General features: G+C 40.0%; 1 protein-coding gene across 1 annotated transcript in view; it reads left to right on the top strand.

The window, feature by feature from the left end:
- Nucleotides 1–16,410, top strand: part of DNAH5 (dynein axonemal heavy chain 5) — a 262,592-nt gene that overhangs the window by 169,410 nt on the left and 76,772 nt on the right. The window contains exons 53-58 of the mRNA XM_033178810.1: nucleotides 3,689–3,819; nucleotides 7,236–7,389; nucleotides 7,889–8,156; nucleotides 13,794–14,025; nucleotides 15,149–15,263; nucleotides 15,513–15,689. Coding sequence (XP_033034701.1) covers nucleotides 3,689–3,819; nucleotides 7,236–7,389; nucleotides 7,889–8,156; nucleotides 13,794–14,025; nucleotides 15,149–15,263; nucleotides 15,513–15,689 — 1,077 coding nt within the window. The remainder of the gene's footprint in view (nucleotides 1–3,688; nucleotides 3,820–7,235; nucleotides 7,390–7,888; nucleotides 8,157–13,793; nucleotides 14,026–15,148; nucleotides 15,264–15,512; nucleotides 15,690–16,410) is intronic.

Below are 16,410 nucleotides of genomic sequence, written 5' to 3'. Positions count from 1 at the left end.
TCCGCTGAATATAGGGATTGCCTGCCTGCTCCATTTCCCTGCAAGAAAGTGAGAAAAGCATTTCTGCAAGGCTGGAGTAAGTCAGAGAGAGGGAAGGAAGACAGAGAGGTCGTTCAGGAGTTGGGTCTCCCCAGCACGAGGGCGCTTGGCTTGGCAACTCTGTGGATTCACAGAATCTGAGACATCTGTACTGAATTATGAGCTCAAATATTCTTCCAAAGCCAACTATAAATAACATTTTGAAATTAGCTCTTCATTTATAGTTGATTAAGAGTTGTTTCAGGAAGAATAAACATTATGTCATTTTTAATAATTAAAAGGAAGAAAAAGAAAAGAGAAAATGTATTTTCTAAATGAGTATTACCAAAGGCAATGGACAAATTGCCTGCCTGCTAGAGACAGAATCCGATTGACCTGGGATTTCATAGCTCAAGCTGAAGATGCAGTTATTTATGTTAAGTGTCGTGCTTGAGCAGGTTCACCAGAACTGCCGCTTTCTCCGTGATCCGCAGCCCAGATGAAGAGTGAGGAGGCTTTCTCGAAACACTTTGGGTGTGATGTTGGAGGTGTGAAGGCCTCGGTGCTGGGGCCTCGATGGTGTTTTCTCTCACTCTCTGCCTCTTGTCTGTCTGCTCTGGAATTGGCCGAAGAATCCGTGACTAGAGTTTTTGAGCTAAAATGTTGCATTTCTCTCCACTTCCCGGCTGGCCCTGTCTTCTCTCATCTTTTGTGCACAGCGCATCCACACTCTGTGTCATGCTGCTGTGAGCCTTGAAATACGTGGCCTAGTTACATGGCACGATAGAAGCCAAGAGTCAGAATTGCAGGCAAAAACTGCAGCAAAACAGGATATGATATGAGACCAAGCCTATTTCTTAGTTCCTTTCTTTGTTAGAAACTCAATTTTCTTTCAATACAGCATATCTGTGTGATACCTCTTTTGTCTCTTTGGTGAAAGTTCAAACCATGGTGTACATGGTTTTGCATGATCTAGTTCCTGCTTACCAGCCAGCCTCCTGAGTCATGCTCTATCTGGTGTGTGAACCAGAACAACAGGCTGCTTGTGGGTAAACACATCATGATCCTGGAGCGCCTCCCCAACATGCATTCCCCACCCATACTACCTTGTGGAAAGTTTATCTGTCTGTGTGTTTGTCTCCCTATCAGGAGATTAGACTGTAGTAGGGTGAGTTCCCGTCTTAGTGACCTCAGTCTTGACAGGATGGTCCACCGCTGAGAACCACACAGAGAATCTGGATACATTGTTTGGAATTTAATCACATCCCCTAAATAAGTCCTAAACAATCCTTTGCTGCCTTATTTCCTGATATTTCAATACCCCATACTGAAGTTCTCACCTCAGGGGACACTGCAGGCCTTTTGCTAATTCTGAGATTTTGTGTGTCTCACTCCTTCTTAAAAGGCAGCTCAGCCCGTGCCTGGCACACCACCTTCTTTGTGTGATATACTTCTAGTCATCCAGGTCAAAGTCCAGCTCTGCACCTAAGACTTACCTCACCCAGGCGGGGATGGTTCCCCGGCATTCTTTCCTCTGGTTGCCAGCACTCCTGTCTCTGTGCCAGTGCTCACCGTGGCTCATGACCCCAGCCTCTGTCCCCTGTTCCAGTGTGAGCTCCTGAGGGGCAGGGTGGACATTATTCATTTTTGAATACTCGCTGATGAAATTGAAAATGCATATCTCCATCACACAATCTGCGTATAACAGGACAAAATAGCTGTATTTGAGGGTCTCACTGGATTTAACTAGATTATGAGGTTTGAGTGTGCTCTGCAAGCCTTCTCTGTTCATGTATCTGTTCCTTTGTCAGATATGTTTTGCGCGTTTACCATTTGTTGGAAACTGAGAATAGAACATTTTAATATAAGACCTTGGCCCAGTTCCAAGTAAAGGTTTTGGGATGAAGATTCCTTAATACCTAATTAACAACGTCTTGATATATCCACCCACATCAAACAAAGGAAATGATGATGGTTGAAAAGCGGCAAGCAAGAAAAGACACAGAATGTTCTAGTGTGGCTTCCAGTAGCTCCTTACTTGCCCCGTCTTTCCCTCCTGAAGCTGTGTCAGGGGAAAATCTGAAGAAGCATATATGACCCTCTCCACTCACAATGATTTTGGCAAGAATCACATAGAGGAGACAAGCAGGAGGCTGGAAAAACAGGGCATATGCACTTGCCAGTCCTGCAGGTTCTCAGGTCCACCTAGAGATGGAAAACATGTTATCCTTTTTCCAAGGTTCACACTAAACTGGGGAAAGTAATGCAAAACTAGGCATATTTTCAGTAGGAGTAGAATATACTGCAGCTAGTGAGGGAATTCTGAGAAAGGATGTTTAACAAAACCTTGGCAGAATGCAGAGCCCCAGTGACTACAGGAAGGTTCCCTGGCCGTGGAGAAGTGACCCCTTCCAGTCCTTGCCCAGCCTCTATCACTCTTCTAAGAAAAGTGGACATTGCAGTGATACCCCTAGGCTCAAACTGCAGTTAGGAGGGAAAGAGAAACAGTTCTCGCATAAGGTATAAAGAACATCAAGGGGAATTCTATACTCAGTCTCTCTTGGGTAGGTTTGGAAGACTGATGGTGTAATTAGTCCATTCAACACAAACGAAGCCAAATAAACATGGACTTCTGCCACAAGGGGGCTGTGGAATAGTCTGGGGCTACTGAACAGCGTGACGTGCCCCCCCACCCCGCCAATCTATAATCACTTATTGGTAGATACCTTAGGTATCACTGTCTTTGCCAAGTAATAGGAGGGTGTTTATGCTCATTTTCTTTCTTTTTAAAATCCCAACATCTATACCACATGTGTTAGTTTATTTTCATGCTGCTGATAAAGACACACCCAAGACTGGGAAGAAAAAGAGGTTTAATTAGACTTACAGTTCCACATAGCTTGAGAGGTCTCAGAATCACGGTAGGAAGCGAAAGACACTTCTTACATGTCGGCGGCAAGAGGAAAATGAGGGAGATGCAAAAACAAAAACCCCTGAGAAAACCATCAGATCTCCTGAGACTTAGTCACTACTGCAGGAGCACTATGAGGGAAGCCGCCCCCATGATTCAGTTATCTCAGTTATCTCCCACAGGGAGGTAATTCCCACCACAACATGTGGGAATTATGGGAGTACAATTCTACATGAGATTTGGGTTGGGACACAGCCAAAGCATATCACCTTATTTTGGGGGGTTTTCTTCCCTTCAATTTAAATTTGAACGCTTTTCAAATGTGGAGGATATTCTAATCAACCACATGCCCTGCATGCCAAGGGTAGACATTGTTCTGACATTTCTGTTCTCCTTCCTATCATACCCTATTAGGTCGGACCAACTAACAGGAGTCCTCAAAGTCCCCTTTACATAGAGATAGATATCTCCTTTAAAAGCCAGAGCAAGCACAGTCTGGGCTGTGTGCTGACTTTTGTGCCCTGGTGTCCTCCTGGTTTCTAAAGGCACACCCCATGGTTCCCACCCCATCTGATGCAGCCCAACACTGTTCTGTTTCAGAAGTGCCCTCATTCCTTCAACGAATATATCTCCAGTCTGACCTTGAGACACCTATATCTTCCAAAATAATAATTAGACCTCATTCATATAGTGAATAAATAGGAAAAATAGAACATTTACATGTTGAAAGATACATGCTTTTTTTGTTCTGTATTACAGATCTCTCGTGTCATTCGTACTCCTCGAGGAAATGCCCTCCTGGTCGGGGTGGGTGGATCAGGAAAGCAGAGCCTGACGAGGTTGGCTTCATTCATTGCCGGCTACATTTCCTTCCAGATCACTCTGACGAGGTGACAAGCTTTTATTTTAACTAACCTAACATGGATTTTGATAAAAGGTGCTCAGAGGCCACCTGAAGTTCAAATGCATTTCCCTTACATATAAAGAGTCACAGTCATTTTCCTTCTTGAATGTTGACTTATCATCTTCCTTGGTCAACCTTTGTCAGAGACCATAAACATTTCACATTCATAATTTGCTTTTGAAATATTTCGAACTCTTACTTAGTAGCCGCCTCCCTGCCTTTATGTTATATATGACAATGTCTTATGTGCACTTCTTTTGGTGAATTTCAGAAGAAAATTGTCCCTATTGAGTGTTAATTCAGATTTCAAGAATGTTAATACAATGGAAAAATAGATGAATATTGGTTTACTCATTCAAACGTTTCAAAATAGTTATTGAACGCTGCCTATGTGTTAAGCCCTGGCTAGGTGAGCGAGGTGAGTCTAGCTGTATTGTCAGTAGGTGAGCGAGGTGAGTCTAGCTGTATTGTCAGGGACTTTGTAGCAACTCAAGGGGACAGACAACTAAGCAACCAACTCACCCAACAAGGTGTGATTCATAGGCACCATCCATGGTAAGGAAATACATGCAGACCAAATCCTATTGAAGCTTGAGGGAAGAACTCCCAACCTAGTCTAGGGGATGATTAGAAAAGACTTCCTGGAGAAAGTGATTAAACTGAAACCTCGATATGGGAAGACTGAGAGCTGAAGAACAGTAAAGTGTGTTCCAGGCAGAAGAATCAGCACAGGTGAAGTCAGCCCTGGAGGAAGTTCAATACTGCAGAGTGTACAGTGTAGGGTGGCAAGTGGAAATGGAAGAGAAATGGAGGCCTTTTAAAGTGATCATAAAATGCCAGACTTCATCCCAGAGCAATAGGAAACCATTGATGAGTTGCCCCTAGGGAGGACATGTCAAGTACATTTTATGTACAGAAAATAGACGGAACTAAATTGGAATAGTTATAAGGCTGTTTCAGGGGTCTGGGCAAGCCATGATGGTGTCATGAGTAGCAGCAGGGAGAATGGAGAATAGAGGGTGGAGATGGAAGAGATCATCAGGAAGTTGGAGCTTCAGGGCTTGGTGCATCCTGGTTTCTGGCTTGGGAAACTACCTAGATGGTGCTGCTACTTACCAAGACAGGGAAAGCCAGAGGAGCTGACCACAGACGTGGGTGTAGTGCAGGGAGAAAACATAATTAGCACATGAAAAGTGAACATGAAGAGATACACAGAGGTGATTCGGAGAGCTGAAACAGATTTTTCAGGATTAGCCAAGATAAGGTTAGAACCAGGAGGCCAGTTTGGGAAGTTAGGTTGGGCTGAAAATCATTTGACATTAATCTCTAGGTGTAGGAGCAAGAGGTCGGGCACTGATGAGCAGAACATGTTGCTGACCTGTCTCATTGAGGGAGGCCCATAGATACCTGCTAGGATGAAGGCTGGAAGTTACTAAGCATTGGGTTTGGAGATTCACATATTTAAGCTATTGTTACACTTTGTGTTTTGTCTGACCTATAGGGTTCTTCTTGGAGAATAAACCCAAAGATTACTGTTTAATTCAAGTACTGGGACAGAGAGAAATAATTCTAGTTACGTTGCATATGATTCTTCTAGTTTTTGGTTAGGAACCAAGCTACGTAAAAGACAACTTGTACAGGAAAGGGATGGGAATCCAATTTTTGTTCCTAACATTTGTATAAAACCTTATAGTTTTCAAAGCACTTTTATATGCATGAGCTACTTTGATCTTCAAAAGAACATCATGAGTTAGTAGGACAGATAGCAGTAGCCCATCTTGCAGCTGAAGCTCAGAGAGGCTATGGCTTGCCCATCCTCTTCGATCTATCTGGGAATTGATTGTAAGATTTCCAGTTTCTAGTCTGGTGTGACTTTTACTGCACCACAATGGCGCAGCCAGTGTATTCAACCACAACTCTCACTGTGGCAGACTAGTTCCTCTACATGTCACACCAGGAATGATCCATTACTGATGAGACGAAGGGCCAGGGTCTTTCTTTCCTTTTCATAGCTTTCAAGATGTTATCAAACTTCTAAAGGCTTTGTACAGCCATGTGGCTAAGGCTGAGATGCAAGAGCCTCTCACTTGGGAAGCACGACTATTTGTTAGGTGTCTTAGGTCATATTATTTGAGGCAGTGGGCCCTTGAGATCCAAGAGACTGGGTTGAAAATTTTCCCCATATCACAAGAAGCTGGGTGCGATGTTTTCCTTTTCCTTTCTCTGTCTCTCTTTCTTTCTCTTTCTTTCTTTCTTTCTTTCTTTCTTTCTTTCTTTCTTTCTTCTCTTTTCTTTTTTTTGGAGGCTGTGTCTTTGAATTGTTTTCTGATCTCTTGAATCTCACTTCTCTAGGTGTCTTCTAGAAGTATTTGTATTTTGAGTTCTCGGATGTCACTTCTCTAGGTGTCTTCTAGAAGTATTTGTATTCTGAGTTCTCGGATGTCACTTCTCTAGGTGTCTTCTAGAAGTATTTGTTTTCTGATCTCTTAGATCTCACTTCTCTAGGTGTCTTCTAGAAGTATTGATGCATGGTTGTGATATTTCCAATTCTAGGGTATAGGTTACAGAAGTTAGAAAAAGGTAGAGTTAAGTATTCACTAGTTTTAAAAAAATCAGATGGCTCTTTGCTCTTGCACTCTGAATTCTGAGTTTATTTAGTGACTAAAGTAGGAATAATAATTTAGTAAGTCTAAGTCTCCAGAATTGGGATAATTTTATTTATACTTTTGGCATAATGTAGCACTCCACAGTGGGAACTCTCTAATCTTTCTTGATTGTAGGTTTACTTCCACCTAAAGATCACTTTGGGTAGTTACAGAACCTTCAGAGTGGGATATTTCATAACATTTCCAGGTATTCTAATACAGTGTACTGATTGCTCAGAAAACAAGCTCATTTATGTATAATACAAACATGCAATGATGATAATGGTGTTGGAGGATGAGGAAGGCGTTGTTTATAGCATGGCATCTCACCCACCCTGTATAACCAAAGCTTGCATTTATTTAGTTTAATTTGTGAATTGTCATCTCAGATACCCATTGCCAATCAAATATCAGTAATTGAATTTGACTTTTCTATTATCATGGTCAAAAAATTTTCAAAATGATGCATTTTGAAATGTAATGACATTTGGTTGTGGTAAAAATTTTATTTTTGTTCCAGGTTGACTTTTCAGTATAGTTTTTTTTTTTTTTTGTGCAAAAACATTAATTATAATGTTTTTGTGAAATGTGGAGTTTTAAAAATTAATCAGTAACATTCATATAGAACACATACCTATATGATGGAACAAAATCAGCATTTTTTTTTGTTAGCTAAATGGCATAATGCATTGTTACAAGGTTCTTTCCCTCTCATGAAAACATTTTGGCTAATGACAAAATGAAAATATTTCTTTAGATCCTACAACACATCAAATCTGATGGAAGATCTGAAGGTTTTGTATAGAACGGCTGGTCAGCAAGGCAAAGGAATCACTTTTATTTTCACAGACAATGAGATTAAAGATGAGTCATTTTTGGAATATATGAACAATATTTTATCATCAGGTGAGGTAGGAATTCATTTATTCTTTATGTGTTTTATCCCTTCAGATTTCCTTCAACTTAGAGTTCTACATATTTTCTTCCATTAATGGCATGAAAAGTGCTATTGGGAATGGGTATTAAGTCATTAGTATGAAGGATGGGTTTTTCTATTGGGTTTTTGAAGAATAAAACTCTACATCAAAATTTGGAGCTAGGCATTTAAAACATCCGTGAATGTTCCAAGTAACAAATGAAAAAAACAGAAGAGCAAAGTTAGAAAGAAAGCTAATTAGATTTTTGGCATGTCCGTTTACTCCCTCCCAGAGCTACAACTTTGCAGTTAATAGTAGAATCATTTGTTTATTTTAAAACGTGGTGTATTTCATCTTGAAAACTTTCAGTTAATTTTCGATAGGTGAGTTCAAGAACACAAACGGAGAAAAGACATTCTATGTATTAAGCTCTACATTTTGATCTGTTTTCCTGTGTGTGTTCTGAGTTTGCATGCTTGTACTTCTTTTTAAGGTCTCTAATCTGTTTGCACGAGATGAAATTGATGAAATTAATAGCGACCTGGTGTCAGTCATGAAAAAAGAATTCCCCAAGTGCCCTCCTACCAATGAGAACCTGCACGACTACTTCATGAGTCGGGTCCGACAGAACCTTCATATTGTACTCTGCTTCTCGCCAGTGGGGGAGAAGTTTCGAAACAGAGCTTTGAAGTTCCCTGCCTTAATTTCAGGATGCACAATTGACTGGTTCAGCCGATGGCCCAAAGATGCTTTAGTTGCTGGTTAGTATGGAAATGTTTATGCCAGGCTTCTGCTTTATAGTGTTTACGTACTTACTTACATTCTCTGCTGTTTGCTGTCTCTCTGCTGAGTTGAGTAACTCATTCTGTCCAATATTTGAGAATTTCTATTATAACATGATGCTCTTTCTTGTTTGGTAGCTAATTTTTCTCAGAGTGTAGATTTTAGAGAATGGTATTCAGTTTGTATCCCATTGGGTTAGTGTTCAAGGATTCTAGATTTTTCAGGGATGCTTGAAGTCTCTGCCTCAGTTGGATCTCCAGGGTGGCTCCAGGATGTCACAGGAAGGCACAGAAGTTTAATTTCACGGACAGCATTTGTGTTCTTTTTAAGTAGGTTTGTTAGTCCAAGAGTAGTTAAAGCCAAGTATCTCTTGGATATTCCCTTCTCAAGGCTGCAATGCTGAGAATCAAAGAGGAACACATTATCCAGCAATTCTCTGCTGGTTTCTGTCCTTGACAAAAGATGTTAAGCAGCATGGTCTCTGACTGGACCCTTTGCTGCTTCTGCTTCTTTCTGATCTTCCATGCCATGGATCATTAGTGCTTCCTTACTTTGCAAATGAAATTGGAACATAAAAATAGTAGAGGAGAGGTTAGAGAGCATACATTTAGCTTTTTGTTTTTTGTTTTCTTTGAAAGTTTTTGGTGAGAAATTGTCTGTTGATATTTTAAAAGATGCAGATACCCAGGTCTCATCCCTGTTACATCAGAACATCAGGAGAACCCTGATTCAGGACAGTAGTTTTCAAACTTTTAAAAATGTTTTATGCAGAAGAACCTTATTTCCCAGTAATACCTTACAAGTAGTCCTGGTAGATAAAACAGTGAAAAGTGGATGGGGGTTGTGAGGGGAAGTGTTCTGGAGCCTCATCCTCTTACTCCCCACTTCTGCTGCCCTCACCATTTCCTCTACAGCTCTGTGGTACCCCGTCTGAGAATGACTGATTAACCAAGAGATGCCCTTTAGAGAAGGAAAAACTGAAGAGCGTGAAGTTGAGGGTTGCCATAGGTGGGAAAGTTAGTAAGATCAGTACTGAGACTGAAACCTAGGTTATCTATCTATCTATCTATCTATCTCTCTCTCTCTCTCTCTCTCTCTCTCTTATCTATCTAAATATCTATCTATTAATATCTATCTATCCATCCATTATCTATCCATCTATCTATTATCTGTCTATTATCTATCCATCCATCCATCCATCCATCCATCCATCCATCCATCTATCCATCATCTATTTATTGATCATCTATCAATTACCTATTTTTAAAACAAATTCTTATCTACTGGGGAAGTTTTATTCTTAGTGCATCACTATTGACAATAGTAGTTTTCCAATCTGTGGCTTTTAAACACAGACTATTTTGACATGTTTGGGAAATAAATGTACAGCACAGTTCTGTCTTTTGTCTTGTAAAGTTTGAGAAAAGACCAGTGATTTAAAATTTAAAGTGTCATAAAAGTTTAAATATAACTGGAGGTAAGATTTTAAAACTCAAGTAGGATATACATGCAGAGCACAGATCAAGAGTATTTCAGAGCTGTGTTAAAGTTTATTATGAAATACAGTTATCAGTATGCAAGTACTTCATAAAATGCTCTGTAAGGTATTATCACTAACAATAAAAATAACAATTTCAGGTGACAGATACTGTAATATGCCATAATTAAGATGATTTAAATATGAAGCTCTTTTTATTAAGTTCCTATTTCAGTCATCTCTTCTTTTGTAGACAAAGGTCTTATTGATCCTTCCTTTGTTAATTTCTCATTGTCCCATTCTTTTAAATCTTATCACAGCAACCCAAACCAAGATTACACGGAGGGCAGAGGAACTTTCCTTTCTTTATCCTCAGTCACTAGCAAATATCCCGACCTTGATGCATGAATCTATTTGTTCGTTTATTCAGAATGTACTTATTGAGCTTCATGATGTTATTGGACAGACTCAAGACAAGACAGACTTGTCAACAGACGCAAGACAGACTCAATTCTATACTCCAGAGTCTCTCCCCAGGAAAACTCATCCACAGCCTCCTTTATAATATGTGCCATCAATTTTTTCTCCAGTCTAGTCTGTCTCCTGGCTTGAAATCTGTGTAGTCAACTGCCTGCCTGGTCCATTCTTATGGATGCTTCACAAGTTTCTTAACCTCAAAATGTCTGAAACTCAAAATCTCTCCCCCTTTCAGGAAGGGCCATTATCGCTCATCAAACTAGGCAACCTGAGACCCCTTTGTTGTCAACACCTCCCCTTTCTCCAACTCTCAAGTCTTACCCATCACCAAGTCATCTATCTCCCTTTCACTGACATCCTAGGCCAAGCTATCATTGCTGCTCACCTGGAAAACCCAGATAGCTTTCTAATGATCTCTTCACCTCTTTCACCTGTCCGCCATCCATCTCACATTGCAGACAGAAAAATGGTAAAAACACAAATACAGGTGCATTTGTTTCTGCTTTAAACCTTCCGTGTCTTCCTATTGTTCCTAGGAAAAAGCACAGCCTTTAGCATGACCTTCATGCTGGGAAGAGCTGACCCTACCTACCTCCCCAGCCTCTCCTGAGGTCCCTTTTCCTTCCTGCTCTGTTTTCCTGGATCCTTGAATATGCTAATTTTTAATTTTTTTTTTTTTTTTTTTGCGGTTATTTTCCATGCAATGCTGTCCTCCTCCCATTTCTCCCCACCCACTCCTGCTTTGTCTGGATAATGCTGGCTCAGCTAAATGTCATCTCTTCAGGAAAATCTTCCTTTGCTTCCCCCCATTTCCCCACTAAGCCAGGTCCCCTGTTATCCATTCCATAGCACTCTGTGGTTTTTCTTTTTGGGATTAACCACAGTGTGTAATTTTGTGTACCTAGTTGTGTTATTTATTTGATTAATGCTCACTAGACTAAAGACTAAATTAATGTCTGACAAGACTAAAAACTCCCATGAGGTCAAGAACTACACATCCTTTGTTCACAATTTCAGCAGCTACAGGTGTTTGATACTTATGATGTTGAACGAATGGATCAGACTGTGTAGAAATTCATCATCTTTCCATAATATGGCCTTGATCACTTGCAGTCTTTCTCTAGTTCAACTTTGGATATACCTCTTTGCCCTCTGAACATGCTTTAGTCATCCTTTTCTTTTCACACAAGTCCGTCTACCAAGAATATTCTTCTCCATCTTTTTTATGTATGCAAGCTCCAAGGCTTAATCAAGATACATCACATTCTTCAACCTTCCTCTGTTCTCTTGAGAATATTTGAAATTTTCCCATTTTCTTGGACCTCCTGTATCTATAACACTGATGCTTTACATAATTTACCTGCACATTTAATTATTTTTAAACCTTTTGATAACCAGTAATTTTTGTGGTTATAGCTCCAATTTAGTCTATTTACAGCCTGCATACTACATAAATATTTGATACTATGCTAGTCATAGTAATGGATAAAATAATTAAAAGACATAAGACATGGTTTCTTTCTTGAATAAATAGAAAATCTTGTTGGGAAAATCAACGTTTCCACACCCAACAGTAACCTGCATAATGTAATCCTGAAAGAATAGCATCTGTGAGGATTACAAGTACTTATACACTTAGGGATTTCAGTGTTACTTATTCTTTTTAGAAAATTAGCAACAAGGTTTCTAGAAAAACTATTATTTTAGTTGCCTTAAGGATATGGATTCTGAATTAAATTGTTGTCTCCAGCTGCATCTAGAAAGAAATATATCATTCGTTTGTGTTAGCATTTCATTTGGATCATAAGAAATATTTCCAATAAATAAAAGTATTACATTATTAATACTCTTAATAATAAATTAGAAAAGTTTTTCTATTTAAAGAAGCCCCTAGGGCTGATACTGGATTTGGTAGTAATTTTAGTAACTTTTAAATATCTTTGAAAAAAAAGTGAGTTTTTTATATGTATGAATTTAAATGGACTGACTCTGTTGATGAATCATTTAAAGAAAAATATGCTTTACTTTATATTGTAAAATGCTGGGAGGTAGCTCCAAAACTGGCATTACTGCCTTGGTGACGGGATATTGAAGATGACAGAGGGTTTTCTGGCCTCTTGACTGAATCTCAGCAGGCACGGGTCACTCTTAAGAGGGAGTGGTCTGTTTCTTTCTGTAACCTTTCCTGCACCAGAGAGCCTGGGTCTGTGGAAAAATATACTTAGAGTCCATCCTGATTTTATTCTCTTTGTCTTTTTGGAGAGACAAAAAGACAATTTGCTACATAAAGAATAAGGTCACCATTATTGATACTCTCTGTTCACATAAGAAGGAAGAAAATAATTATGTGATAAACACAAGGAAGTTTTCAGAAAGTAGGCACTTCCCCAAGAATATCCCATAGTGCCAAGTAAAGCATTTAGTATCATACCTGGCGCATGGTAGACACCGCAGCCATTGTGGTTAACACCTACACAAAATGTGTCATAAGTGTGAATTGTTCTATGGTTCCAGTGCCCAGACTTGAACTTCTTAGAGTTTAAACCATTCTTGGTACTGGTTGGCTAACTTATATGAGAAAATGTGACTTTTGATTATCTTAATTATTGCCTTTCAGTGTATGGTAAACTGTTTTTGTAACCAAGCTGATGAATTTTCTCTATTATTTACATAAATATAAATACAGCCCCACAATAACAACCTTAAGTACTTTAGTGATTGGGTACTGATGGTGATAAATACTATTGTTATGTCTTTGCCTTTTTAAGCCTTGCTTACTTGATTCATTTTTCTCCCATTTTATTGACCATATTTCTCTTTACAATACTTACATACATAGGCTGTTTCTTCTGAGATGCATAGAAATGGTTGTGATAATTTTAACTGCATTATGTGTGACTCTTACAAATTCCCTGGGGTTGATACCCAGTTTCACATTCCTCTTTCATTCCATGGCACCCATTTCTGTGGTGGCTCTGCAACAGGCATTCGGTGTACGTGGTGATTGATGAGCCTATTCCCATAGCAGGGAAGGCTGTCTTAGAATTGGTCCCCCGTTAGGCACTATGGGGAAGGTAAAGGTCTCCAACAGAAGACTTTTTTACCCAAACGTTCTTAAAGAATACTGTAAATTAGAACTGACCACAAATGACCAGCTGCCACATTTAAGAACAAGATGACTCCGGCATAAAAAAATTTAGTGATGAGCGTTTCCACATGCCAAATGGAGTCAGAGCCAGGGGGGAACTAAGGGTATGACAGGTTCTGAGTGACAAAATAAATGGCATTGTTAAATATGAGTACCAGGTGGACACTGATTTCTGAGTTATTTGTACCATTTGTCCTGATGTAAGCCATAAAACCGGTTGGCTGCTGACCAGAACCTGCAGCTGTGTAGAAGAGATGTCTCTGCACAAGCACCAGACAACGAAGAGTGATGAGAGGTTTAAAGTGTTTTTTATAGTTTTATATATAAAACAGAAAATAAAATTGTTGATGTTATAGGCCTGGGGCCAAAAATGCTGACATAGATCGAGCTAGCTGGGGCTACAAAAATGGTTTGCATTCCTAAGAAATGTCTAAGTATTAGAAGTAAACAGTTAAGTTTTAAAAGGGTAACTTACTTTCATATTTCACACACTGTCATCTTTATGCTCTCTAGTGTCTGAGCACTTCCTCGCTTCCTATGATATTGACTGCAGTTTGGAAATCAAGAAGGAGGTGGTCCAATGCATGGGCTCCTTCCAGGATGGGGTGGCCGAGAAGTGTGTTGATTATTTCCAGAGATTCCGACGTTCTACCCATGTGACGCCCAAATCATACCTCTCCTTTATTCAGAGCTATAAGTTCATCTATGGAGAAAAGCATGTGGAGGTACAGACCCTGGCCAACAGGTAAGTGTGATGTTCATATACAAAGCTATATTAAAGCCGTGGCTCTCAACCAGGGACAGATTTGCCCTGGTGGATATTTTGCAATGACCAGAGATATTTTTGTGTGTCACAACTGAGGCGGCAGGGCAGGGGAGGGGTACTGCTGGCATGTAGTGGGTAGAGGCTTAGGGATGCTGCTCAACTTCCTACAGTTCTTTTCTGTCACAACAGAGAAGTATCCAGTCCCAAATGTCTGTGATGCTGAAGTTGGGAAACCTTCCTCTAGAGCCTATTGACTATTCCTTGCCCAGTAGGATCAACTATTGCCAGGTTTTTATGTGGTCCACTGCTTTCTATAATATTGAGTGACATCAGGATAGAAGTAATAGACCTGGAAGGGAGTTGCGAATGCAGACATCCCCTCTTCCCTCTTCTCACCCTTCTCTTCCCATCCCTTCTGAGTGACTGAGAGGGAAAAGCCAGGTTGATGCATATGTTCACTGCCTAAGGAGCATCCCTGCTTCCCTGAAGTTTCTTCCAAATGTCACTGCTCTGCCCTATGCTTTTCTGAACAATCAGATCATCTTCCTGAGCATGGCTAGAATGAGCCAGGGTAAGGAATCCCTGGGTGGGTGGTTACATGAAATGACTCTGAGGGTTCCCATCTTTAAGGTTCGGGCAGGCAGCTAGTTCCTTCCCACAGCTGTTTTGATGGCTTTAAATTTGTTTCTTACGCCCACATCATTCTTTTAATTTCATTGGTCTCTGTTGAAAAAACAGGCATTATTTTCCTTCTTCCATGACAGGGCTTCAAGCATTTGAAGTCTATCGTCATTTCATTTAGCCTAGTGTCATTAAGTATGTTTCCTGCATGATACAGATTCTAGCCTCATGGTTCCTAATTTCATGATGCCTGTTCTAGCAGGTTCACTGTTCTTGCACGTGGTCTGTGAAGAACGTACATATTATCAGTCTAGAGTCAAGCCTGGACCTGTATCCTTTTTGCTAAACCCTCTTGGGTTTGCTACTTGCATACATGCAATCTTCAGATATAAGCATTACCACTCATTAGTGGACCAGTACTTGAAAATTGTGTCCGAGTCCTACACATTTTAACATTGTTTGCTTGGATTTTCAATCCCAGAATGAATACTGGATTAGAAAAGCTCAGAGAAGCTTCAGAGTCTGTTGCAGCCTTGAGTAAAGAACTGGAAGTGAAAGAAAAGGAGCTACAAGTGGCCAACAATAAAGCCGACACGGTGGGTGGGCATTTACACGTGTACCACATTCCTTTTGAATTCCAAGTTCACAAGTGTTAATGGTCTATGCATATTCAGTGGCTATAACTCTCAAAGTACACATTACTTTCCATTGGAATAAAATACTCTTAATTTTATGCATAAAAAACTGGGTAAGTGGACAAAATCAACAAATCAAGGCAAAAATGTGCATTTCAGCTGGATGTTTAATCCTTTTTGACGAAGTATTGTTGCTTTATATTGAATTAGGTCTTAAAAGAAGTGACAATGAAAGCACAGGCTGCTGAAAAGGTCAAGGCTGAGGTACAGAAGGTGAAGGACAGGGCCCAGGCCATTGTGGACAGCATCTCTAAAGACAAAGCCATTGCTGAAGAAAAACTGGAAGCAGCAAAACCAGCTTTGGAAGAGGCAGAAGCTGCATTGCAGGTGCATCTATGTGATATAACAGATGTCAACTTTAGGGCCTCAGAGGCAGACTAAGGCTAAAAAGATTAATAACAGCAAGGAAATGCTCTACTGGTTCAGACCAAAGCTCTATCCACTGGAGTGATTTCAAGTAATATTTTCTGCTAGAGACTTTATTAGCTCTTTATGGGTTTTGCATATTCTACTTAACATATCACTCTATTCACTCATCAATGTTGGGCAATGCCATATACTAGTGGCCAAGAGTCCTGGGTCCTCATTTCAACTCTATCATCAATAAGCTATGTAATGCTGGAAAATTCACATCAGCTTTCTAAGGCAACAGTCCCTCACTCATTCATTGAGGCCATTGGAGTAGATGATCTGTAAGATACAATGTTTTCTGTCTCTGAATTACCCAAATAAAGAACTACTGATCTGATGTAGCTCATTAATGAGAGAATTTGAGCAGGCTTCCAATGCAATTAAACAGTACAATTGTGTATTAGTCTGTGTTCACACTCTATAAAGATGTTACCTGAGACTGGGTAATTTATAAACAAAAGACTCACAGTTCTCCTTGGCTGGGGAGGCCTCAGGAAACTTACAATCATGGCAGAAGGTGAACTGCAGCAGACACCTTCTTCACAAGACAGCAGGAGAGAGAACAGGGGAAACTGCCACTTTGAAACCGTCAGATCTCCTGAGAACTCACTCACTATCATGAGAACAGCATGGGGGA

Source organism: Trachypithecus francoisi, unplaced genomic scaffold (genome assembly GCF_009764315.1).
Source record: "Trachypithecus francoisi isolate TF-2019V2 unplaced genomic scaffold, Tfra_2.0 Lachesis_group2, whole genome shotgun sequence".
Lineage (NCBI taxonomy): Eukaryota > Metazoa > Chordata > Mammalia > Primates > Cercopithecidae > Trachypithecus > Trachypithecus francoisi.
Note: the sequence above shows the minus strand (reverse complement) of the source record. Positions and strands in the feature narration are given on the sequence as shown.